The 26295-nt window shown below is 43.1% G+C and overlaps 1 protein-coding gene and 1 pseudogene across 2 annotated transcripts; both read left to right on the top strand.

The window, feature by feature from the left end:
- The first annotated feature begins 438 nt into the window (after positions 1-438).
- On the top strand, positions 439-9858 carry LOC311493199 (uncharacterized protein). The gene is made up of 13 exons (XM_084551760.1): positions 439-745; positions 1694-1738; positions 2202-2262; positions 2836-2986; positions 3305-3401; positions 3482-3738; positions 4156-4453; positions 5464-5814; positions 5981-6041; positions 6132-6279; positions 6358-6454; positions 7410-7669; positions 8148-9858. Exons 1-13 carry the CDS (start codon positions 484-486, stop codon positions 8391-8393), a joined length of 2334 nt encoding a protein of 777 aa, XP_084407886.1. The 5' UTR covers positions 439-483; the 3' UTR covers positions 8394-9858.
- Positions 9859-10828: 970 nt separating this feature from the next.
- Positions 10829-12810, top strand: LOC311493096 (arrestin domain-containing protein 3-like; annotated as a pseudogene). The gene is made up of 6 exons: positions 10829-11192; positions 11310-11364; positions 11457-11628; positions 11741-11828; positions 11929-12185; positions 12682-12810. The product of its transcript is annotated as an arrestin domain-containing protein 3-like (transcript).
- Positions 12811-26295: the final 13485 nt, after the last annotated feature.

Here is a 26295-nt window from a genome sequence, read left to right as displayed (position 1 = left end):
TCATGAGGATTGCACGAACTGTAAACTTCAGGGAATGTTCTCCAAAGGATATAGGCTCAAATAACCTTTTGGAACATTCAAAGAACAAGGGCTGCAGAAAAACATTCAACTGAATTTTCTACTTGAATATCAAATCAAATATAATATATGCAATAACTCGTATTGTTGCTTTTCATCCACCGAAAATTTTATTTAAAAAACTAATTAAATAATCTTGCTTGTCGTTTACGACTGCGACACTTAACAAAAAGCGATTATTGCAACACACTTATCAACCATTACCGTCCATTCATAAATGTGTTTTGTAAAGGATGTGAAAAAGTTGCACGGGATACTTGTCTGCCAGCCGTAAAAACTCAGTAATGGTAGTAATGGTGGTGGGAGGAGGCATTTCTGCGGAACTCCTTCTCGGGGGTTGAGACGGAAGAGTTGATCTCGCTCCACACATTCGTGGAGATTTACATGAGAGCGCTGCGTTAAATCATGTCCTCTACCGTCAAACGGCTGGAAGTTACGTATAATCCCAAAAATGAGAACAACACTTTCACCAACGGCGACATCGTCTACGGCCAGGTCACACTGGAAGTGGCCAAAGACTGCAAAATAGAGTCGCTGTCCATTAAATTCAAGGGGAAAGCTGATGTTATGTGGAGCGAGAGGCACGGCCAGACTACTGTTGTGTATCACTCCAAAGACAAGTACTTCAGCATGAAACAGTACATCATCCGGGACAAAAAAGACTCAGGTAAGGCTACTTGCACGGAATCCATGGGACGGGATTAGTTTTAAATACAGTGTTTAATAATTTAGGTTGCATGAGGATGCACACAAATGCACCAGACCGTTGCAAAAGGGAAGACAAAAACAACTCCCTCCCTTCTAATGCAAACCAGGTGTAATCAGATCTCCTCTCCTCACTTTTGTGGACTGATCTTGCACCCAGGTAGAGTTGGCATGGATTTAATAAAGCCTCGTTTACAGCAAAGAAAGACTGGAAACGAAAGCAACAAGATGCACTGGAAGTGGCTTGGACACACAAAAATGCATTATCACTAAAGTCAAATTAATTTTTGTTTACTGCACACGTGTAAAGGGAAAGACAGTTTGAAATTGTTAAATTGTTATTTCGGTGGGGTGGAAAGCAAATATGGTATGATCCAAATATTATTAAGAATCAGAATACTGTATTAATCTTTCAAGGAAATAGTTTTGTTTTGTTGCTCCCATAAGCTGACGGTTGCAAGAAGATAAGAGTAAAATAAGAGTATGAAAATATAAAAAAAAAAAAAAAAAAATGTAAGATGAATAAAAGCAAAATGTTGCACAAAGTATTTACCATTTGCAGAAGATGGTTACATTAAATTATAGCAGAGTCTGAAATGTTAAGAGTGACCCACGCTCAGCGGGAGGAGTTACAGGCAGGAATGACTTCCTGTGGTGCATTTAGAATAAATAAGGAAATAAATGGTTGGATCAGCCAGTCTAATTCATAAATATTTTATTAACCTGACGGGTAAAAAATGCTCTGTCTTAGCGTCTAGAGTGTGAGCACTTTTTCTGTTAATAGGTAATTTAAGAAAATAATCAGTGGAATGGTAGTTTTAAAATGTCACTTTTTGCAGTCTTCATTATTGTGACTGTGCCCAGCCTCAATAACAGACGCTGGTAATTCAGTTTGCTGCTTTCTCTTCAGGGGATGACCAACAAACACTGGTGACAAATCAGACTGGAGAAACATGTAAGTATTTTGTGCGTGGCTCGTATGGGTTTGTGCTGCACTAATGTATCTGTAACCGCATCTGTGTGTCGTGTTTCAGTCACGACACACAGACGTGGTTATAGATATATTAGTGCAGCTCGGTTGGATTTTCATTACATTATAGGCTTAAGTGAACTGAGGGCTCAAGTACTTGTTGACCGCTCCCATGTCCAGTTACAAATCATAAACAATCCCCAGAGACGTGGGCTGAGTGCTGCAAGCGTTCCTTTTCTCTCTGACATCTACCAAGATGCTTGAAAAACAAAACGTTCTTAGAAGCTTTCAGTAGGAATCTATTCGATTCAAACAGGAAAAATAAAACCTTCACCTCCAAAGGGCCAATCAGCATTTGCGAGGGTACTTAAATGTAACACGTGAACATCTTCTTTCCTTTACCTTTTCTACTCATTAATACCTTAATATGTTCTTGTTGCTTTTTCAGACAGCAGTGTTGTCGCACCAGGGATCCATGTGTACCCCTTCTCTTTTCAGTTCCCTTTCCAGTAAGAAACAATTCTCTAATGGTTGTAATGTAATTAGCCTGAGCATACTGACTGCACAATGTGAAAACTTTATTATGGCAATACATTTGGCCAGTTCTCTTTCTACGATACAATTATGATGAGATAATTGAACACATCTTTCTAATGGAGCAGCTAATTTGGGGCTGCTAGATCCCAAACCGATCTGTGGGATGCAATGGAACAAGAATTATGCTTAGAGGCCCCTCTCCTCTACCTATAGGTCAATAACTCTAAATAATGAAGTAAATCTGCTACAGAATTTCTTTAAACTGATAAAAATTGCACTTTGAGATGGCCCAGGCAGACCTGGACCCAATACAGACGATCCAGATCCTGATCCTTAATTATTTTGCCCAGTTTTTGAAAAAGCAACAACAAATAAACTGTGTAAATACATATTTGTGACTTATTAGCTTAGCAATCACTCATTCCAAGGGCATTGCAGAGCTAGTTTCCCGGTTCTACTAATCTCTCTGGAGAAAAGGTGAAAGGCCACGTTGTTTATTTTACAGCTCAAGAAATGTCAATGTGTTCCCTGTGCTTGTGCATTAGGAATTTGCCCTCCACCTTCAAAGGTTCTGTTGGGAAAATTGTATACCTGCTGGAAGCCTCGCTGAGCAGATCGATGAGGATGGACAAGAAAGAGTCGGTTAAAATCAACTTTGTGGGAAGACCAGACCTTAACGCTGTCCCTGGGCTGATGGTAGGCACCCACTCACATTTCCTCTCCCGTCATTTGTCCAAACCGGATGAAATGTGTGGGCTGGTGTTAAATTCCAGTCATTGCTTACTACCTGCATGGACATGTACAAATAAAATGTCCTTGAGTTTTGGCATTCAGTCAGTTTGGCCTTAAGAAACACTGGTTTTAATCCACAGCATTGTGTTAATACCAAATCTCATTGGCTTCTTTATATTGAATTTAATATGGTAGACATAATATTCCCGTGTCACTGTTAAAGTTAACATCTAAAGGTTATTTCATATTTGTGTTGCGTTCATTAATCTAGTTTTCTTTCAGGTGCCACAGCATGAGTCTAAGGATAAGAAAATGAAGGTGTTCACCTCGGGAACTGTAGCCATGGATGTGGATATTGAAAAAACTGGTTTCTTCCAAGGTGAGAACCCTTCATTAGGATAATGACACTTACTGGCGTCATGCCTATTCTTGGTTTGACATGTCTGTTCTGTGTTACAGGGGAAGGATTAAAGGTTTTGGCCTCCATTCAGAACGATTCCTCTCGCGAGATCAAGCCCAAGTACTGCATTTACAGAAAGCACAGCTTCTTTGCGAAAGGGAAGAGAAGGGTGGATACTAAAGACCTCATTAAAGAGGTGGGAGATCCCATCCCTCCATCTTCTAAAGAAAACGTCACGAAGGTCATTACCATTCCTGGTGACATAGAGCCCTCCATTCACAACTGCAGCATCCTCAAAGTAGAGCACAGACTCAGGGTAAGTAGCTATGACCAGAAGAACAACATAATAATGGGCAGTCACACTCTTAAACTCTTAATTATGTTGCAGTAACATGACAAATGAATGATGAAATCATATCGAGTTAAGTAACTTCCCTCAGCTGCTTGTCCTTAGGGTGTGGATTTTACATATCTGTCACACTTCTGTCCAAACTCTTTGAGCTGCAGAATGCTTTTGAACGCATCCTGCTCCCATTGTTCTTTACGTTTTCTGAGGTACTCCGATATGCACATAGCGTGGCTGTGCTGTATGTTTAAGGGTTAAGTGGTCTTAAACTGTGAAGATAGAAAATGACCATCCATAAAAATGTCAAAAAAATTTGTAAAAAAAAAAAAAAAAAACATGCTTAAAATTTGCAAATACTCAATAACATAGGAATGATGTTTTCCACAGGTTTACCTGGATGTCAAATATGCTTCAGACCCTGAGATCAAATTCCCCATTGTCATCCTCCCGGCCCCTGAGGTCCCTGCTATGGCACCACCACCACCGGCTGCTGCTGCTTTTGGCGGGGGCTTTGGATTTGAACCATTTGGGAACCCCCACCCTCCAGCGGTGTGGGGTATGGCACCGCCACAGCCACAGCCACAGCCACAGCCACCAGCCCCACCTCAAGCTTCAGATCCTCCTCCTCCTTATGGCGCATACGAAATGTACCCTTCTGTGAACGATTTTGGCCAAAAACATCAGTGACGGGATAAAAAGATGGAGAATTGAACTGGAGTTATATGTAGCCGTTGCCTAAATGCCTTTAAAATGTGTTTATATTATTATAATGTTTCATATAAAAGCGTCTGCCCAGTTTGTATCTGTGTATTTTAAATGAATTTCTCCTCTCGCCCGATGACAGCTGGGATAGGCTCCAGCACCCCCTGCGTCCCTTCACAGGACAAGCGGTTACAGAGGATGAACGAATGAATGAATTTAAAATGTCTGAATACACAAAGCAAATTCAACAAATCATTGGTTTATTTATAAAAACATTCACTGTTATGCCAGCAGTGTGTACAATTAACAGAAAGCCTATACTAAAGCAAAGGGAAAGTAATAAACCTCTGTATGTTAAACTCTGAACTAGATTTCTTTTTATTTCCCTTTGTGCACAGAACAACAGGAAAGCTGCGGTCGAGGTGATGTGACCCCTTCAGCGCAGATTTAAACCACACTTAGATGTGGCTCACATATGCTGCACATAAATCCAAATGGGTTAAATTAAAGTCATATGGACAGAAGCTGATCTAGGAAGATTCTGGTGCAAAAGTTGTGATATTTTTGTCACTGTGGATCATCCAGAGTTAACGAGGACATTGTTTCGGCTGAAGCTTTTAGTGTCTCAGTAGCTGGTGAGAACTGTCACATTATTTCCAGTCCCCTCCAATGATTTGTTTTTCAGGTCTTCGCTCTCTTTAAAAAGTTTTATTCCATTTGTATTCGACTTTTGACTAAAATATGTTAAACATCACAACTGCAAATTTGAATGGAAAATTGCTGCATGTGTCTCTTTGAGATACTTGTCAGAAATCTAAAATAAAACCAACAAGTGGTTTTCCAGCCCACTGAAGTTATTGCCTAGCGAGCGTGTTGCTGCTTTTACCTCAGCAGTGTTTGCTTTGTTTTTATCATGTGTATGCGCAGGTTACAAGAAAAACAAGTTGAACAAGATTTGCATTCGCCGGACCATATAAAAACACTGACAAGTAGTTGTGCAAGTCATTCTTAACTCGAGTTTTTCTTTTTCAAGAGATTTATATTTTAACCAGCGTTTTTTTTTTTTTTCTTTTTACCTCTCTGATATGACCATCACCAATTTTGCAATTGAATATGATGCCATCAACAGCAAGAACACCTTCACACATGGAGATGTCATTAACGGACGAATCATTTTGGAGGTTTCTAAAGAAATTAAAGTCCAGTCGCTTATTTTCATAGCGCAAGGGCAGGCTCGGGTTCGCTGGTCTGAATATTACGGGCAATATCACCATCGCGTTTACTGGGCTGATGAGAAATACTATGATGTCAAACGTCATATCTTGAGAGAATCAAGACAAGATGGTAATGTATTAAATTAACACTTACTGGCATTTGATCATAAGTCAGTGTTTCAGGCCGGGTTCAGTAAAGTGTCTTAGGACTATTTGTATTGTTATTGACACTCTAAATAAAACTGAATTAAATGTTGTTTAAGTGTATCCTTTAGACTTCCCATTTCTTTCTTCAGGTACTGAAGTCATTGGAAAAGGAAGACATGTATTTCCTTTTACCTTCAGGATTCCTGACAGGTGCGTATATCTTTGCTCAGTCTTTATTTTTTCCGTTCATGCCTTGCTTCTTTTCAGGTGAGTTAAAATCTCTGTTTCTGTACTTCGCAGGAAACTCCCATCGTCTTTCAAAGCATGCGTAGGAAAGATTGTTCACAAGCTGAAGGCAGAGCTCAAACAATCAATGAAGCCAACGAAAAAGGCGAAAATCCACTTCACATTCAAATCCAAACCAGACATGGACATTCCTGGGCTGATGGTACGAGGCATTCAATCACTCATGTTAAATCTTATCATCTTACAGCTTTAACATAAAGGGCTGTCTGCTTTTATTTAGGAACCACAGTACGGCTGCAAGGATAAGTCTGTCAAAACGTTTGGCTCCGGTAGCGTTTCACTGGACGTCCACACCGAGAGGATGGGCTACAAACAAGGTAATTGCGCGGTGTGGTACGGGAAAGTGGCCACTCGCTGCCTTTTCTTGTTTAGTCACTGAACACGCCTCTCTTGTTTATTTTGGCGAGCAGGTGCATATAGTTTGAACGGGTGGCAGCGCTTTACTCCTTACTATTCAAACCCTGCTCTGTAAACAGGAGACCAGAGTGAGTCAGTCACTTCACTTTTGTTTTTTTATCGAAGAACCCTCTCTGGACGTGGTCATGAGAAAGCTGAAGGGAAGCTTACTATTGCTTTTCCTGCTTATCTCTCCATTTTAACGAGCTTGATTGGTATCTAAGGCAAATCACAGGAAGAAGACACGGCCGTTCTCATGCCAGCTGTTGAGACTTTTCTGTCACAGAGGCCCCGGACGGATTCTGAAGGGAGTCAGCTGCCTGCTGAGAGTGACTGTAGCCATGGTGAATTCGTCGGGCCAGCCTGCAGTCAAATTTAGTCCCGTGTGTTTATCTGGCTCCCTACAGTACATCTCTTGACAGACTAATCATGCACAACCAAGTAGACAGAATAAAATCTTGCCACTAAATACGTCATTTTTCCCCATATTTGAACCATACTTGAAATATGGATGAAAGCAGCAGTCAATGACAATAATTATTCCTGTCAATGGAATGTGTTGACTTATATTTCTTCAAATCTGTCCACTCCGGAGGACACTGGAAGTTGAGGGGTGCTGTGCTTTGTTGTTTTTGTTTTTCATTTTTTAGACAGAGCAGTAGAAATAGACAGGAAATGAAAGAGGAATGATGTTTAGATTAGACCGTCCAGTTTGAACCAGGGACACGGTTGCTGAAGGCATTTCAGCTCACGTACGCTCCAGCCACTTCGCCGCTCGGTCGCCCTGATTCATGCACATTCAATAAGACCCACCCTGTCATTTTAAAGTCTGTTTTGGATGTATTGTGTGTTATATAATATCATTCAACTTCGCAGGTGAGACTGTCCGCGTCACCGTTGAAATCTGCAACCGCTCCAGTCGTCCGGTGAAGCCCAAATTTGTACTGTACGGGAAGCAGTCCTTCTTTGCCCAGGGTCACAGGAAAGTTAGCACAAGTGACATCCTCAAGGAGAAGCTCGAGGCAGTCAACGCGTCGTCAGGCAACACAACCCTGACCAAGGAGATCACCATCCCCAGAGAGCTGGCCCCCTCCATCTTGAACTGCTCCATCATCAAGCTAGAGTATAGGCTCAAGGTAAACTGCACCCGGCTATAGGACAAGTCTGCCAGAGCCACTCTTTTGTTCATGTGCTCCATTGTTGAGTTTAGTAAAAAACCGACAGGGGAAGCTTCTCTGTGTTTATGATTTCCTAGTTTAAAATGTCCTGTTAGTGTCTAACTTCTCCGTAACGAGTGACACAAAAGATGAATGCTGACAATAGTAAATAATTTCTGGCGAAACACTCAGCACCTCTGCTTCCTCATTTCGGTGTCCTTGATAAGAATCAGAGCCTCCAGCGAAAGGTGAAGAGCTGTGACACTAAATGAACTCAGCAGATTCTAGCCAAAGAAAACTTACCCACAGAGGACCTCTAGTGACAAAACAGAGGAATGAAAAAACATGAGAAAACTCCAATGACTCTAACCGCTTCACCTTTTCAGATATAAATAAAACATTAGTTGAAGAAATAAAATGTAAACACCAACTCTTTATTTTTATTTTTTTTTCACAGGTCTATTTGGACATCAAATATGCATCTGACCCAGAGATCAAACTCCCTATAGTCATCCTTCGGAACGTTTCAGTCCCAAAACAGCAGGCCGGCACTGCTAACTATGGATTTGAAGCATTTGGGGAGCCAAACCAACCACCATGGAGCACAACACCAGGAGCAGCATCCCAAACTGATTCCCCACCCCCCTATGGAGAATATGCACTGTATCCCTCCGTTTCTGACAAGTACAACAGTGACCTTTGAATACCTGCCTTGAAAAGTATGTTATCACGTTGTCATTTTCATCACTAGCCTGCAACTCATGATAAAGACATACCAAAAAGGCAGAATTAGAGATATTATCCTTTTTCAGTCCACTCGTTATCTTTCCTTGTCCGTCCATCGGGGCCAGATTCTTGGGCAGATATCAAGTTTACATGTGCAGTAACAGCGCCACAGCCTGGATGAAAGAAGTGGATGAAGCCACCAGGATATCACCCACTGGGGTTTGTGGACTACTGTTTTGATGCCTAGGGTCCAGTGTTTTGGCCGTAGCCATCTTTGTTTTGTTTTTGTTTTTAATTCCCCCACCAAGCCAGAAGTGACCATATTTGGACAAAAGGCCGGAGCTGGAGAAGAGCGGCCTTGCTCTCATCTGCCTTACTCTAAACGGAACCATAGTTTATAACATGATCATGGCGCTGTATGGAAGAAGACTGGAAACTAGAGATAGATATAATTAACTTATTAGTTTACAGAGATACTGAGAAATAGTGTTATTTTCTCATAAACTACAATGCAGAAGGATATGACTTGTTTTGTGCACTCCCTACCTAAAAAAAAAATCCAGATTTAAAGCACTTTTTAAAGCACTTAAACGTCTTGTCAGTGGCTTCACTTTTCAGATGTAGGAGGTTGCTGTACATTCACTTTTCCATACAGTCAGTAAACAGACTGATGTATATATTCAAATTCCATAAAAAATGTATATCGTTGGATATTGGTCTCATGAAACTGTAAAAGCTAACATGTAAATAGAAATGAATTCCACATATGCCTATTGTATCTATTTCATATAAACTACGTTACTGTATTCTGTAGAATGCAATATGTCTTAAACCGTCTTAAATTGAATTAAGAATAATGTTAGCCCAGATAGCACCAGATTTTACTGGTTAAATTATTATTATTATTATTATTGTGCTGCCTTCAAACTTTCGTTTTTTGCAAACTCCAGCCAGTATCTGATGATTATACACTTTAAATCAAATATCGCAAGATGCCACAAAGAACACGTAGAGTCTGTTCTTATTCTTACATTTATTTTTTTTGTCGTTGTAAAGTTGTATCACGTTGATTTTGACTCTTTCATCTTTTTGTCAAGTTCAAAATGTTTTACCACAGAACAAGATGCCCAAAAAGAACATTTTATGACCTATAGCAGATGTGTTAAATCAAATATTTGCACTCAAAAACTTGCTGTTACAAAGAAATAGTTTAAAATCATCATCTCTGGACAACTTGACTTCCTTACTTTAACTGACAAGTGTTTCCCCAGTCCACCTCCCTCCATCCTGAGCTGCCCCATCAAAGCACTAGAGCAGAGGTTGAAGGTGAACGGCGCTATGATGTGATCAATGAAAAGGCTGTGCAAGGTGTTCTGATTCTGTATTTGTCAGCAGTGAGCAGGATTAAAAGTGTTTGATTTTACTTTTCGAGTTGTTCCAGATGTTTCTTTGATCCAAACCATGCATGCAGAAACATACAGGAGACAAGTTAACATTTGTGCCATCAGTACTGGAAGGCAATACTCTCTGAATGTTATTCATGTGCACACATTACTTAAAGGGGAACTACTGTTTTTTACAACCTGGACCTTATTTCTGGCATAAAATATGGTCGTTTACTCACCCATACAATTTTTGTGTAATTCGTATTCCTTTGGGAGATATTGAGATCCACGTATATCCATATAGTGGGAGTGACTGGGGCACCAAAATGCATCCTCTAAATAAAGCATTATCTGCCGTGAAACTCATTCACTTCACCAATATTTTGTTATGATACGCTAGTGCTATTTCCCGTTGAGTCTGGAGTTACCTTTTATCATCATCCGGGCTCTGTAGATTGACCTACAGACCCCGGATGACGTCGTCTCTGAGCGCCGCACGCACCCGCGCCAGTCGGCTTGTTTACTTTGCTACTGCTAGTTTTTTTGCAACATGGCTGAATATTTTTCCGACTCTGAGGTTGTGGACGAACCATAACAGGTTGTAAAAAACAGTATAGCAGCAGGATTCATCTATATTATGTTTCTGCCAGGAGAACGTTCTGTATTATCCCTCTGATTTTCAGCCAGTTACACTCACATATGACATATTACACAGTGCACTGATGACACATGTACATTATGCAATGCTCAGCTGTAGATTGAACATTGTTGTCAGTATTATTCACTGAGGAATACCAATGACGGTACGGCACACTGTCCATTCATTTAGCCTAATTTAGTCTGCGAGGCTGTTGGCTAGAGTTACCTATGTGAAAGTGACACCTGCAGGGCCTGATCATGTGATCATGCGTGACACAGATACAGGTTCTGGAGACGTCCACTGCTAAAGCCTCGTCCTTGTTCATCACAGAAAGGCCTCATATCGACACCACAGCGGATCAGTTTGAACCAGTTTGCAGCAAATTTATAGGATTCTGTTTTTCCCTAAAGGAGGATGCTCACGCTTTTACTGCGACCATCCGCTTAGGTGGACGCTGTTTGATTTAGTGTGATCATGACTGTGAAGCATCTTTCAGTGGAGTATGACAAGCTGAATGAACAAGGCACCTTTTCTCCTGGGGACATCCTTTCTGGAAAAGTGACGGTCGTGACCAGCAAGGAGACAAAAGTGCAGAGCTTTTTGGTCAGAGCCAAAGGGAAAGCTAAGGTCATTTGGCACGAACAAGAAGGACAAACCACCGTGGTCCACAGCAACAAGAAGAAATACTTTTATTTTGAACACATTATTCTTCAGGACAAGAAAAAAGGAGATGGTCAGTATTGTCTGGCTTGTGCCAAGAGAAGATTGTATCAGCATAAAGCTTCTGAGCTGATCGATATTTTATAGTGTGTAAATAAATTAATGAAAGTGCGCTTGGTGCAAAATGTTTTCTTTTTACAAGGTTCAGAAATCATCAGCCCTGGGAGAAATGTGTATCCGTTCAGCTTTATAATTCCGAATGTGTAAGCATAAACCTTTATGTGGAGTTTCTGTTAATCTTAACACTTCCTTCTATCGCTCAGAAATGATTTCCCTCTGAATTAATTCCTTACAGAGACATGCCGTCATCTTTTGAGGGGAAATGGGGCAAGATCACGTACAGTTTACGAGCCCACCTGACTCAGTCTATCTGGCTCGTACACAAAACCAAGACTGAGTTCCCTTTCTTGACCAAGTCTGAGTTCCCCTTCGCCTCCAAATCTGAAATGATAATCATTGGACTTAAGGTATGAAAATGGCTTGAGTTGTTGTTTTGTTTTGCTGTGAGACATTTGAACGGCTCATCTCAGTCAAAATGTTTTGAGACTGGATATCCTGACAGCTTGTGTCTTTGTGTAGGAGCAACAATATGCGACAAGGATTTCTTTTTATGGCTCTGGAAAGGTTACTATGAATGTTACCTCGGAAAAAATGGGAATAAAGCAAGGTAAACAGATTTCACACAGAACATCTTTTCCTGGAGTGTCTCAACTGAAACCTAAATGAACCCCCTCCCGTCCTCCCTCCCCATCCATAAATATAAACAGGTGAAGCAGTGGGAGTCTCCGTAGAGGTGCTCAATGACTCAAACCGCACTGTAACACCTAAATTCTACCTGTGTGAGAAGCAGACCTTCGTCGCTGAGTCAAAGAGGACGGTGCACACGAATGACACGTTCTTCGGGGCGGGAGACTCCGTTCCAGCTCAGACCAGTCGGAGTGTGACCAAGGTTATCAGCATCCCTCCACAGCTCCCGCCTACCTTCTTCAACTGCTGCATGATGAAGCTCGAGTACAGCCTCAAGGTACCTGGGTCTGTGACTGATTCACACCTTAAAATGAAAATATAGAACAATGTCAACACTGACACCCTCCTTAAACATGAGACCGGGTTTAATTGTATTCATTTATTTAATTTAATGAAGATATTTTTTTAATGCACTTACATGACGACAACAGCACCACACAGTGGCTGTATGATGAGGAGAGACGTAAAGAGCTGGGGAGAGGGAGGAGGGGTCAAAGGGGGAGATTCCTCATGGCTTGTCCACTCACTAATGAGGGTGCATGAAGGAAAAAGTTTCATATTACAGCCCAACCTGTTCCATCCACTCAAAAAGATTTACGTCAGTGCGTTCTGTAAACACTACGGTGCCGTTGCACAGAAACAAAGTGATCTCACATGTATGTATTTTGATTTATATGACTTGTTTTAAGCGTATCAACACACATCACAAATCACAAAACTGTGTTATTTATTGGTTTATTTGTCTATTAATTTGTTTGTTTGTTCTCTTACAGGTCGCCCTCGATGTCCCTCTGTTAACGGAGCCAGTAATCAAGCTGCCTCTCGTCATCCTGCTGGGTTCGCCAAAACCACATCAACAAAAACCAAAGAGATCCATCTGGTTTAGAAAGCTCCCAAGTTAAGATCCAGTCAAAAGTTGTACCGTATGCATGTTGTTTGTCAAAGAGTGACAGGATTCAAAGTAACAACATGTGTCTGTTCGGTGCAGATAAGCAGATGTTTTCGGGGGAAGTTCAGACCACATTAAGGGCCTTCGCCTGTCCGCAATATGTGCGTCGTATCAGTAGCAGCAGATTCATTATTAGTGTGTCACAATTTAGATGTTCTCTCCTAAAATCCATGTCAGAGAGTTGTTTCAGCCCATTCCAAACTATTAAAGTTAAAGCAGGTATCACTGAGAAAGATACCTCCCTGTTTTCTGTTTTGTGCGAAGCATAAAGGTAGTCTTTACTCAAGTTAAAGTACAAACAGCAAATTGTTAGAAAAATACAATGTTACCAGAAAATTCCCCGCATTTAAAGTTAAGTAAAAGAACATGCATGTTATCGGCAGAATGGCCGCTGTGACAATTAAAGTCATAATTCTGATGCATCATGTTACTGTTTAGTTCGAACTAGTTTTAAGTAGTTTACAAGCTGCTGCATAACGTGACAAAATGAATCGAAGGGGTCATGAGAGGATAGGTAAGAAGAAAAAACAAAGTTCTGCAAAAGGTTTCAAAGGTTTTTTTTGAAAATGTTGCAGAATTTTAGAGCCTCGGACAGATGCATAAATGAATCCACGCTTGACTGGGAGCTGTCCCTTTGACCCCCCAGCAGCTTGTCAACATCCGAAAAAAGAAAGGGAGGCGTGAATTTATTGAAAACAAAAATCATGCATCCTATTCCACTATTTTACTTTTTAATATTTCAATATTATTGTAACTTTCCCAATACTGCAACTGATTTACTGCACCTTGCCATCACACAGTCTTCTGTGATAATGTGAGAACATTCAGATCTTCCGAACCACAAGACGCCATTCATAAAAACAGTAATTTTACCAAATAGAACATGAGAGCTGCCGTTGCCCCTTTGTATCATTGATGCATTAACAACAGTGAGGATCCTTGGTTCCGGGGGGGTTCCTCCTACGGGGTGTTGTGGAGTATTGTCCAGGTTCATCGCTGTCATTGCAAAATACGCCAAAAGGCAGCCATCTGGAGGCCTCGTTTCTCTTTTTCTCTCTCTCTTTTTTTTTTTTTTTTTGTCATGGGGCCCTAAACAGTTACTAGGTTTGGATGTCCTGACGGTGCACCCCTGATTAATGCATTAGATCCACACTAATGTGTTGACACACAAAGACGAGGCAGTGGTAGACCAGCAACTCCAGCGGTTTGACTATTTTTGTGTGTGGCGGATGTGAAGAGAGAATAGATGATGGTTTCCCATTGGAAAAAAGCTGTAAGGTAATTATGATAATGTTACAAATATATTGTACGCTTTATAATACACTGATTTGGACAGATATAAACAACTTAAATTCAAGAGGTTAATCATCGTCTCACTATTTTGACAGTATCGAATCAGAAAGAGCTAAAAATGAGATGTTAGGGGTTTCTCACGCCCTTGCTTCTCCGTGCATTCATTTTGCAACAGAGGAAAGCGTTTAACAAAGGCACATTCATGGTTCTAACAGTACATGTGTTGCCCAACCAGCAGCCCTTAAGTGAAACCAGGCCCATGTTCTTGACAGAGACACGGAGATCTTTCCTTGCCCAGGAGGGGAAACATGTCGAGAGAGTATTCAACGGTTGGGATCCATCCCGGAAACATTAGATCTGGCTATTGTGACACCGTGTGCAGCACACCCACCTACTCAGAGAGGGACAGCAGTGGTTGGTTCTGACTCAGCACAAATAGATTTCACAGTCAGCCCACAAAACAGAGAAGAAAATTGACAGAGAAGAAAAATGTCCTACTCCCAACATTAATAATACAAAAGCGGAAGAGTGACCAGCACGGGCTTCATATTCCACTGCTCTGGTGGCTTCTGCATTGCTATTATGGTAATTGGAGAATTATACTCAGTGTTTCAGTTTGCATCTGCTGCAATTGATTTGTCATCGTGTTTTAATGGAGTCTATTAGAAATGATTAATATTTGAATGGAAACACAAGAAATGTTATTTAAATAACATGTCAAAACGGCTTATAATGTTTCAGTTAGTGTAAATTACTCTAATAACGTTGACAGCGCAATGTCTAAGCAGGCAGAGGAAGACAAACCTTAGTATTTGTTGTTAAAAATAAAAAAAGAGGGTCTAAATGCCATGTGGTCGAACAGAATAGAAATTTGCAGTGTGAGCGTAAGACACAGAAGAGATTCAGCTAATTCTGCCTCCTCTGCCTGCATGACGATAGCTGCAGAGCAGTACAGTGGAGGCCATATTATTCACTCAAGTAGTATAATAACTTTCAGGTTGGGTTGGGTCTGATGTGGAACACAGCGTGACAGATTCCTCTAATCAGAGAAACACCTGCATGAAGACGTCTCTAAAGCAGCAGTTTGGTTCGGTTTTGGCAGCCGTAGTGGTCTTGGCTGTGTTGTAGCAGAGCCTGCCTGGTAACCAGTCTGGCTCCGTGTACCGTGTGCAGGCTGTCAGCCAGCTAGCTCCCTCTACACACACACGCACACACACACACACACACACCACAGTCTACCCTGGTTTGGGAGAAGGGGTAGGGAGGTGTGGCCTCTGGCACCTCCCACCTCCGTAGCCAGAGCGAGTACCATGACAACCATGTGGGCCCGCTGGCGACTCCCTGTCTTCATCGGCCACGGTTGCCATGGCAACTCCCCACGGGGCTCCCGCGGATCAGCGGGATGGGCGTCCAGTTGACTAACCCTCTCCCAGCTGGGGAACGGCTGAGGGAGTGCAAGAGAGCGGAGTGAAGTGGAAGGGAGGGTGTGTGTGTAATATTTGTGTGTGTGTGTGTGTGCATGTGTGTGTGTGTGAGAGTGTGTAGGATGGCACAACACAGCCCAAGGAGAGAGAGAGAGAGAGAGGGAGAGAGAATGCTAAAGAGGGAGTGAGAGGAAGGAGAGAGACCTCAGAAGGAGACACAGGAGACGGGTAGTCTGACCTGCTGAAGCAGCCTATCTCTGCCTACGTACAGCCTTTGGCCTGCCAGCAGATAAGAGAGAGCACAGAAACGCTTTAGTGAAAATACACATTGTGTTCAACACAAGCTGACAGGAACAGCTTTGATCCAGCACGCCCTCGTCTGACAAGCTGTTTTACGTGATTCAAATGAGTGTCCTGACCTTTTCTGCAAACCTATCAATCAAAGACTCTTCATTTAAAAAAGTGTGTTCCTGCCATCTTCCATTTTCCAATTGTGTCAATGATAAATACCGCTTTTTTGGGTTTGGACTCTGTGCATCAGGGCCACAGATGGCTCTGTCTCTACTGTGGTTGGAGACAAAAATGGCATCACTAGGTCCATTGGCTGAAGACTACTGAGGGGCTTTTCCTACCCTCTAATTGCTCCAAGCTGTGTCCCCTTGAAGGCCCAGAGACACACAGATTGCGACTGCTGAACCTATTTTAAAGTAGTGTAAAGTCATTCATGTGGCCATTTCATTGTTTATCCCTTTCAATGTTAACTTTTCCATGTTTTCCATGGTTTAAAACCAAAAAGAGGCAATTCAGTTAAGTTCATGATAATGAAGTTTTTATTTTGGAAAAGGAGAGAGATAAACTTCCCATAGTAAACATTTTCTGTTCTATTTGTAAGTGCAGAAAAGTTTGATTTCTTCTTTTTAATATAAAATCCTTACCATATTTTAAATGTATAAAAAAGTGACACAAGGCAATTCTGTCAGTGTTACAGAAGGCAAGTTGCCAAAACATTCTATACTAATTCAAATAATCTACAGTTTCTCAGATTATTTTTCTCTATTATACGTGCAGTAATATTTCTATCCTAAAACTAGCTCTACATAAAGTGTGGGACTATATTGTGCACTTGTAGTGGTAACCTTTGGAATTACAAATTGTTTTACTGTTTTAAAAAAATCCCTTGACACAAGTTGATTACACAAAGGATACAAAAACAAAAAGCAGTTCAGTTTTACTTATGAAACTCAGAGAAGCACCCTCCCCTGCATAGGTGCACATTGCATATCTTGCAGCCGAACACACTTTCATGTCGCAGTCCCTTGTTGGTGCAGTTTCTGCAGCGGCGAGAGCGCTCTGACATGCGCTCCAGGCGATGTCCATACTCTATGGGTGAATCCGCGTGTCTCTTGCGGGCTGCCCTCTCCATACCCCTTGCACCCTGGTAGTCTCCAATCAGCTGCTGCGCCAGGCGCACGCGGAAGTGGCGCTGGGTGAACTGTTTCCCGTTGAACCCCGCCGGCGGCGCGCCCCCTCGGCTCTCCCTCAGGATTATGTAGGCATTGACGATACACAGGTTGACGTAGAACCACAGGAAGTAGCGCCACCACTTCTTACACGGCCTGCCAACCTGGTAGCACTCCCTCAGCTGGTCGCACAGGTCCACTCCCCTCATGTTCTCCTGGTACAACAACAAGGGGAGTGGTCGAGGTACACCGAAAGACAAACCTGGGCTGTCCATGCTGTCACTCTCACCCTCCCCGTCTGGATCCCGCAGCTGACGGCCTGGGCTGATACCCACAATCCCTGGAGCAGAGTTGGTGGAGAGGCAGCTAACCACCTTGACGTCCCGTGTCACTGTAGCAACTAGGTTGCCACGCTGGCACTGGTAGAACTCACCCTGGGACAGCTTTCCAACATTGCGAGGGCGGAGGACCTCTGGGTAACCTCTGCGTCCTGGCTGAGTGGGTCCACAGGCGTAGAGCCCATCCCTCAGCAGCCTCTGGAGGAGGGGCACTGAGGTGAAGAAGCTGTCCATGAAGAGATGGTGGTATTGACCCTCCAGGCCCCGCACTAGGGAGGTCACCACCCTGTAGGCCAGGGAGGCCGCCGCCTCGTCTTCGCTGGACTTGCCCACGAAGATCTTGGCCCGGTGGCAGTAGCCTGAGCGGGAATCACACAGCATCCACACTGTCAGCCCCTTCCTCAGGGGCTTGGAGGACATGTACTGGGTGGGAGAGAAACGTCCCTTCATGACAATGGCACACTTGTCTATGGTCAGGCAGCGGTTAGGCGTGTATGCGTCCCACATAGTGTTCTCCACCACGTCGAGGAGAGGCCTGATTTTGAACAGGCCGTCGTATCCACGCTCCCCACGCACAGGCTCAGACTCGCGGTCGCACAGCTGGAGGTACTGGGTGAGCTTTTCAAAGCGCCTGGCGGTCATTGTTTTTTTAAAGCCCGCATTGCCGATGAAAATGTCACTGGCCCAGTACATGCCAGTGTCTGGAAGCTGATTGATGCCCATAAGAACATTCAGACCCACATAAGCTTTCATCTCTCTCACATCAGTGGGGTGCCAGTGGGGGTCTGATTTTCCACTCCTCCTTTGCCGATAGAGGGCGTAATTGTTTGTTTGTTCTACCATGTGTTCAAAAAGAGAATCTGGGAAGAGTATCCGGAAATAGTCACGGGTGTCAGCATCGTCCCCCAGCGAGTGCTGAGGGCCACTGACAGCGGAGAATGGTTCGATCGAAATTACCTGGTCGGGTTCGCCCCAGAAGTCTGGAGAAGTGCAGTCCTCGTCCAGGTCATCTTCAAAGCCGAAAAAACTCCTGCGCTCCTCCTCCTCCACATCGGAGAAATCAATATCCGAATCGTTTGAGGTGGTGTCAGAGCAGTTAGTGGAGGTAGAATAATAACAGTCCTCCGCGTACTCCTCCTCGTCGTGCTTGATCCCATTACTGCCAGTGACTAAAATTATGTTGCAGCCTCCTCCTGCGATGAAGCTGGCCGCGTCTGCAGTCTCCGCCGCGGCTGCTGTGCTCGTCGTGAATCCATTCTCCCCCTCGCCGCCGCCGTCGTCCTCCGCCACCTCCTCCTCCCGCACTCCGTCTTCCTCGTCCGAGTCTGGCTTTCTGTACGGAATTTCAAACCACTTCACATCGGCTGAAAGATTAAGCGGAGAGTCTTGGCTGTCGCACACCGTGGTACTTTCTGTGTCCGCGCTAGTTTCCAAAATAGTAAAAAGCTCTCTCCCTTTTCTTGCCGTCGCCATGTCGGGGTATTAAAGTGCCCCTGCATGAGTCTTTTTATGTATATTTTTTCACCGTGGAAAAATAACCGCACAAACCGGCCATCCGAAATGAACTGATGTGCACTTAACAGCAGCCTCCTCTCAAAAAACTTGCTGGTGGTGGACCTATGCGGCGTCTATAAGCTTGATTCTCATTGTTTCCGCTCCTGGTTTTTCTGGGCTTTGTAGCGCAGTGTGGCCGCAGACGTCAGAAGCTGCATGCATGTCCTGCTTTGTAGGGCGTTTTGCGACTGCAGCTGGTGGGGTTGCTAGTTCGCTAGGCTGGCAGATGGCCGCTCGCTGTTCTAATGCCCGCTGGCATTCACCACCATCAATAAGCCGGATACCAATATCTGAGGCCGCGGAGACACAGAAACCACTGCTTAAAATCCAAACATCAAAATCATACACCGTCAATCAGCTGTCAGAAACCCAAGACGTGGGCATGTGGGAAAACTTGGGGCAACTGTACACAGATCAGAAATGACACCAATGGCATCGATTAGCACAACTCTCTGTTGTTTTAAAGTTTATTGGGGCTTTTTGTGTGTGCGCCCGTGGTTAAGGAAATGCGTAAAAAAGCGCACGCAACGTGATTTAAAAATAACAGTGATGGATGTTTCCACGCTGCACAGGACTCCTTGTTCACCCGCTTGCCAAACAGACTACACACTGAACTCGGGCAGAGAAGCAGTTTGTTCATTCATAAACATGTTTCTTCCCTCTGACAGGTTCCTACATGAATCTGAAGCCCTATAGGCTATTGTGGAATTAGGGACCTCCCTCTATTTTATGAATGTGGGCAGATACTCTTGTGTTTTACTCCAGGACTGAGGCTGAAGAGTTTGCCTTGATGAGATTGATTGATTCCCAGCAGGTTGTGGCTGCACGGCCACAACATGCAGGAGTTCTCTGTGTCAGAGCCCGATTTGATTAATATTTGCAGTTCAAAAAAACAAAACAAAAAACAAACAAACAAAAAAACATACCATCATAAGATTTTCAAGGCCCTTCGTAAAGCGACTGTGACATTTGTCTGCCCACTTTTCATCATATAGCACCACTTCTGAGTGCAGCAGTGAAGTTGTGCTTATTACATGTAGTTATACTCTATGTATTAATGAATGGTAGAATAATAATAATAAAAAAAAATCCAACTATCTTCCACGGCTTTTATTTTGGCGTGTTTTTCCCTTTGGTGAATCACCTCTCTGATGAGGGCGCTCCAGTTTTCACATGATCCAGGATGAGTCTTATTTGTTCCTACCGCAACAAATGTTACCGTAAATAATATACAACGCATATACCATTTTATTTTCTCTGTTGATCGATACAGTGTTATTGACCTCACATTCTCTCAAGTAGAGGGCTGAAAGTGAATTAACCAAACTCTGGACTTCCTTGGTCGCTCCAGAGAACACCAGTTAACTCATGTGTTTTTGTATGGGGGATGGGCTGCAGGAAGGGTCCTTTCCAAATTCTTTTAGCTGTGGCCTGAGTCTACATGGCTGGCTGAGCACTGGGTTGCTGCCCCTGGGCCCTAGCAGAGGAGGCACGATTTATGCGTCCTTCCTCACTAGCTTATTGCACAGATTCTTGTTGTCTCAGTGGTATCATATTGCCGGTGCGAGCTGACGGGCCTTGCTGCTGTTTCTGTCTGCAGAGAAGGCACTCGAGCTGCACGTGCAGCGTGCTACTGGGAACCAGTATGTTGAAAAACAGTGGAAAACGAGGGAGGCAGTGGACCTTCGATATCCAGCCCAAAAATAGAAGTGAGGGAAAAAAATGGCTCACTCCAGCATTTCCAGGCCCCTGGAGCAGAGTACTGCAGCAGACCCCTCAGAGACTCCCGCGGTGGGGTGGAGAGACGCCGACCAATGGGGGCTCAGGCGTACAGAGCGTGTGTGTGTATCTGTGTGCGTTTGTGTGTCTTTGTGTGTGTGTGTGTCTCTGTGCGGCTAAGTCAGCTCCTCCACAGCCCAGATCCTTTTCTCGTGGATGAGTTCAGGAGATGGTTTCTCTGCGTGTGTGTGTGTGTGTGCGTGCGCGCATCTGCCAGCCTGTGTGTAAATGGTGCAACCACTGCAGCCCCTGCTGAAGACAGACCAACTCTTCTCTCCGTCATTCCCTGACATGGTGTCTGCTGTGCTTACGTGTGCGTGACAGCGAGGGGGCTTATTAATAATGATGTCTCCTTCCACTGCCAACAGCAGGCTCAGCTGATGTGATTGGAATTAAGAAGGCAAATCATAACAGTGTGGTGGGTTTGTTAGTGAATCAACCCTCCGCTAATTTAACGAGGTGATGCTCGACAGACTCGGGGGGGTAAACTGATTTGCTGAAGTGACACAAAGTAAACTATGTCACCAATGTGAACTGCAGTGTCATTTAAGGTATTTGCATCAGCTATATTTTTTTATTTAGTCTTACCTCATCATGAACTGGTCCTGCTGTTGATTTAGAAAACATTATACTTGGCCAAACAATCACTGTGATGTGTAATGTTGACCTTGACAAACACTCACCTGATTGCCCCCTCCCTTTAGGCAGTAGTGACACACTGCCCTCTTGTGGCGGGTGGAGGGAAGTAACTACTCGTCACAGCTCAGACAAAATGTTTCCTGATGTATATTTTATTTTAATGGTCAAATTATAAATCTGATACTTTGGTATATTTAATAATCGCTCTGGTCATCTGCACTATAAATTACAGATACTGTATTTTGACATAATCGGGTTAGTGGTGTAAACATCTAGTGCTCACTGAGGCCTACAATCTGCTCATGAGAGCCCTTGTTAATTCATGTTAATTGCACTGATTCTGTATCTCAGTATAAATATGGCAATGACCCTGGACGTGTATTAAATGTGATGGAGAACTAACTCTGGTTTTATAATTAGCTCTCTGTATTTGTTCTAAAGGAGCGTGATATTTAAAATATAGCTAGTCATCAAGTCTATTCTGTGTCAGAGGTTGGCAACAGGTCATCCCACAGAGCAAATGAAGCTGCTGAAAAACTTAAGTTACCTTTGTCCACTAGATGGAGGAAGAAGACAGAATAATGAGGGAGAATCTGAACGACACTCAGCGCCATGGTCTCTGCGTGTGCAGAGTTCTCCTAGTACAGCAGCGTGAATAAATAAAAAGTCTCTGTGTCTTGCTCACTGACCTAAGATCTGACTTGGCTCTTGGTTGTCAGAGCATGTGTTCCGTGTTATTCCTTTTGTGCTGGACCTGGTCAGTGAGGCCTTGGCTCTGGTGTTGGCACACTTTCACTGCCTCTGCGAGGTCGGGTCTGAGCTAAATTCAATATATTGTAATTATTTATCGTTTCTAATCACAAAATCAAAAAAAAAAAAACAACCCAACAACAAATGGATTTTGTTTACCATCTGTTACGGTATCAGTTCGGAAGGACTGACGAGTTATGTTTGGGGACTGTGTTATTGTGAAGACTTCCAATGTACGGAAAGACGAATTTTTTCTCATCCGATTGTGAGACCGTGAGACACATGCCTAAACACTGCTTCATGAATGCATCATTGGATGGATGCAGACTACAACTAAACAGCCATTATCACCGTCAAACACATCGGTTTGATTCAATTTACTGTATGCCACCTTGGAGGCAGCTGCACACTGATTTAAATATGCCTGCAGAAAAAAAAAAATGAGGCATTGTGCACAGAGGTGCAACTTGTCAACAGGCAGGGCAAGCAGGCAGCAACTTGAGGCCACAGGCCAGTAGGGGGCCCCTCAGGGCTGACAAACCTTAAACTACAGCAGTGGTGATGAGTTTTCAAAGACAGTGGGGGAGCTCCCTGAGGGGGTATCACTTGACACAACTCTGTAGACTCAGTCCTGTAGTTAAATATAAGCCCATTCAAAATGAAAGGAAGTTATCACTCTGGGAAGGAAAAAAAGAAAGGAAGAGGAAGGAGGGAAGAAGAGGAAAGAAAGCAAGACAGCCATAAATGAAAAAGATAATGACGATTATTATTATTAATAATAATAATAATAATAATAATAATAATAATAATAAATGAATAAATGAATGCTGCTAGTCTTGCCTTGAGTATGGGGGAGAGACATTTGAAAAAGATAACTTCCACTGTGATCACATAATTTCATTTATTCATTCTTTGACAGTTCACATTACTTTACTCAGCTAGCACAGCAGTGTGTCGAGCTCTGTCGTCCATGACCAAATCCAGAGAGTGCCCTGTCAGCAGGAGTCGAGACACCACCAGCAGTCGACTTTTAGGAGGATGAAACACTGTGGACAAGCTACAAGTTGAAATATTAACACTTAATAGCCAGTCAGCTTAGGTAATGTGGCCCAGAAAACACATGTCTAGAGTGTTACCTGTTGTTTTATGGGACATAGAAGGGGGAAATAAGCTTATTTGGAATTTACTTTTTGTCTGTAATGTGATTTGTGCTTTTGGAATCACCTCTGACCGTGCACACTGTCCTTTAATAGAGGCTTATGTTGTAAATAGGATGGAAAATCCAACTTCAATTGAACATTTAGACTGATAATGAAGTGTCTGAAAGACGTCTACAATTGTCTTTTCTGAATTGATTAACAAAAAAAATATATATATATATATATATAAGTTTCAAGAGGAGTCACGGTGCTTCTCGGGGAATCCCATTTTACCATCCACCTCCACCACAGCATATGTGTGCTGTTATATCGCTGTCATGTGACATAACACCCGGAGACAGTTTCCCTCAGTGACGCACCAGAGACCGCAAAATACGACACATTTGGGGATTGTGCAAAAGTGTTTTGTCTGCTAATATGCAGAGAATGACCGGAAAACTTTTTCGCACAGTAATAAACAAACACAACAATTGTTTTGAAGAATGTGCCGCTAATCCGCCAACATATGTCATGATTCACGCCATGCTTTGTTTGCATTCATGGGAAACTGAACATTGGTCTGCAATGGAATAGATGCTCTGTAGGAAGGACATTTGATGCAGGGCGCCTGTCATTGGCTGATCCCATCCAGTTTAATTCGTTGCTGCAGATTTTATTATTAGCAGTAAATCATCTGTTTGCGCCTGAGTCGCGCCGATTACAAGAACTGTTTTCATGTTGCCTTTAATTAGATCCAAATGGTCTGGATGGGAAAATATCAACAAATGGATTGTGGGTGTTGTGCACAATTATTTATCTGAAAGCAACAAACAATGGATTCATTTCACTGTTGGACTGTCACTATTATTTACCAGTGACTCTGAGCAGCACAAAGTCAAAGCGTCTCGGGGTAGCCTCTCTATATTCACATCAACTGTTTGTTACTTTATAGAAAAAGCATATTTTTGACTAAACTCAATGGGTTTGCTTTTCCCTCCTGTTAGTCCTGTATTTCATAATCATGTGCAGTACCGACAGATGGCGAATCCACAAAATCTAACCCTCAACCTAACCCAACTTGGATTCAAACGTAGCCAGTCATCCCTATGACAAATTCATTGAATTAGTCAGTCCACATGACGCATTTTAACCTGCTGCATGATCCTTCGTCTCACATGTTCTGGAAGAAGCTTTCCTGCCTCTATCTCAAAAGTGAGCACTGCCACATGTGCTCCAAAATGACTTCTGCCAGGAACAAGTTGATCCGCAGCTAGGCAAACTTCTGTAAATTCAGATTCAGACTGGCTTTACTTGTCATTTGAGCCTCATAAATTCCACTAACCTGGCAGAATGAGAACCCATTTCTCATTGGGTGCACGAGCCAGGACAACTGACACCGAGACAGCATTACTGTGATCGTCTGTCCTCAGGTTATCCCTGACTCTGATTGTTAATACACATTAAATCCCTTCAGTCTCTCAGTGTTGGATATCTTTGCTATGTTACAGACTTGGGATCAGCCTCACCAGATGCTAGTGATCAGTTACATGATCTATGATGGGGGGGGGGGGGCTCCCAGGTCAGCTGCTTTGTTCGCATCTCAATGTCAAGGAAAGTTACTGCAGAAGGAAGCTTGTAAGTCTTTTTTGTGTCTTTCTTCTTCTTCTGGAGAGTTAATCAATGGGCGCTGTAGTCTTGTTAATGCAACCCTCTCACATAAGGGCAGTGGGGGAAGGAAGTGACCACATATGGACCTTGTTACCAGCCCTTGATGCACACTTCAGGTCACTGAAGAAGGTGGTGCATGGGGTGATGCATGCGTGTGTGAGAGAAGGACAGTCTGCAGATGTCTGTAATCCAGGTGCACGACCACAAACCGTCCTCTGAAGACATGTTGGCATCATCTGATATTCAAATGAGTGTTTTTTTTGCCTGAACCTGAGTGTGATGGTTGAGTTTGCATCATGAAGCAGACATTTGTGATGCAGAGTGATTAAATCTTAATGATGGAAGCTTGTATGCAACCAGTCTTTTTGTCAATGGGGGTTTTAAGAAGAAGAAGAAGAAGGAGAAGACCTCGTTCTCGAGAAGGAAATGACTAATGAGCAGAATCTGAACCTAAACATTCTCATGACTTCAGAAAACATTTGAAAATATTTCAAAGCGAGAGAACTATCCCCCCTGACTCCCCACTGCAAGTGTTTGGGTTGAACACAAACTGTTTTCCTGAGCTCTCAGTTCTCTACGGGTGATTCATTACACCGGTTATCTTTGAGTGTGAAGGTTTAAACATGGGAGCTGTTAAGAGACGTGTCTGCACTGTGCACTCTGTGGCTCGGTTGCAAACTGTCAGGCAACTCTTCCGCAAGAGACAAATGAGAACATGGGGTGCATTTCATGTACATGGCTTTATAATTAATATACTCTGTGAACTGATGAATCAAGAGCCGTGATTGGGGTTGTCTCTTTTCCTTTCCAAACGGAGCAACAAGCATAGAAAACTTAGTATACAGAGAAGTCTTTAAAAATTTATTCTAAAAAGTAAAAGACATATTTGTTCCTTTACTGTTGCTGGTGTGGTCACAGCCAAGAGCAGGGAGGCCTGTTACTACGAGACATCATCTCCCTCTCTCAGCCTGACTCATGTCTGAGAGACCAGGAGGGGACAGAGGAGGCTTTGTGCCGCTCTCAGTTCCCACATCTGAAAAACTTGTCTTATCTAGGCAAAAACATTTTCCTCCTCGCTTGAGAGCTCGCAGTTCTAGCTGAACTGCACTCTTAAATATCAGCTGCACGCTTCATAGATACAAAAAACGAAGGGGTTCGTCTGTCAGCTGACGACCTGTGCACTGGAAACTACTGAGAACATTCTGCGTGGAGAGTCTTGCGACATGTACGACTCAAACGCCACTGTGGGTTGTTGTGATCAACCATTAAGCTGTGGGCTTTCCTCCTCACTCAGCAGTTTGAACCCCTTTTTCGTCATTACATGACATACCAGTCACACCCATGGACAGAGGAAAAATTAATGGTGTTTAGGAGACTCGAGAGAGCATCTGGAA

Source organism: Chelon labrosus (genome assembly GCF_963514085.1).
Source record: "Chelon labrosus genome assembly, chromosome: 9".
Lineage (NCBI taxonomy): Eukaryota > Metazoa > Chordata > Actinopteri > Mugiliformes > Mugilidae > Chelon > Chelon labrosus.
The sequence above is the reverse complement of the archived record's forward strand: the minus strand, read 5'-3'. Positions and strand labels throughout refer to the sequence as shown.

Coding starts and splice junctions, on each gene's coding strand:
- LOC311493199 (XM_084551760.1), top strand. CDS start 484: ATGTCCTCTACCGTCAAACGGCTGGAAGTTACGTATAATCCCAAAAAT. Junction 6,280..6,357: donor TGGACATTCCTGGGCTGATG/GTACGAGGCATT, acceptor GCTTTTATTTAG/GAACCACAGTACGGCTGCAA. Junction 6,455..7,409: donor GAGGATGGGCTACAAACAAG/GTAATTGCGCGG, acceptor TCAACTTCGCAG/GTGAGACTGTCCGCGTCACC.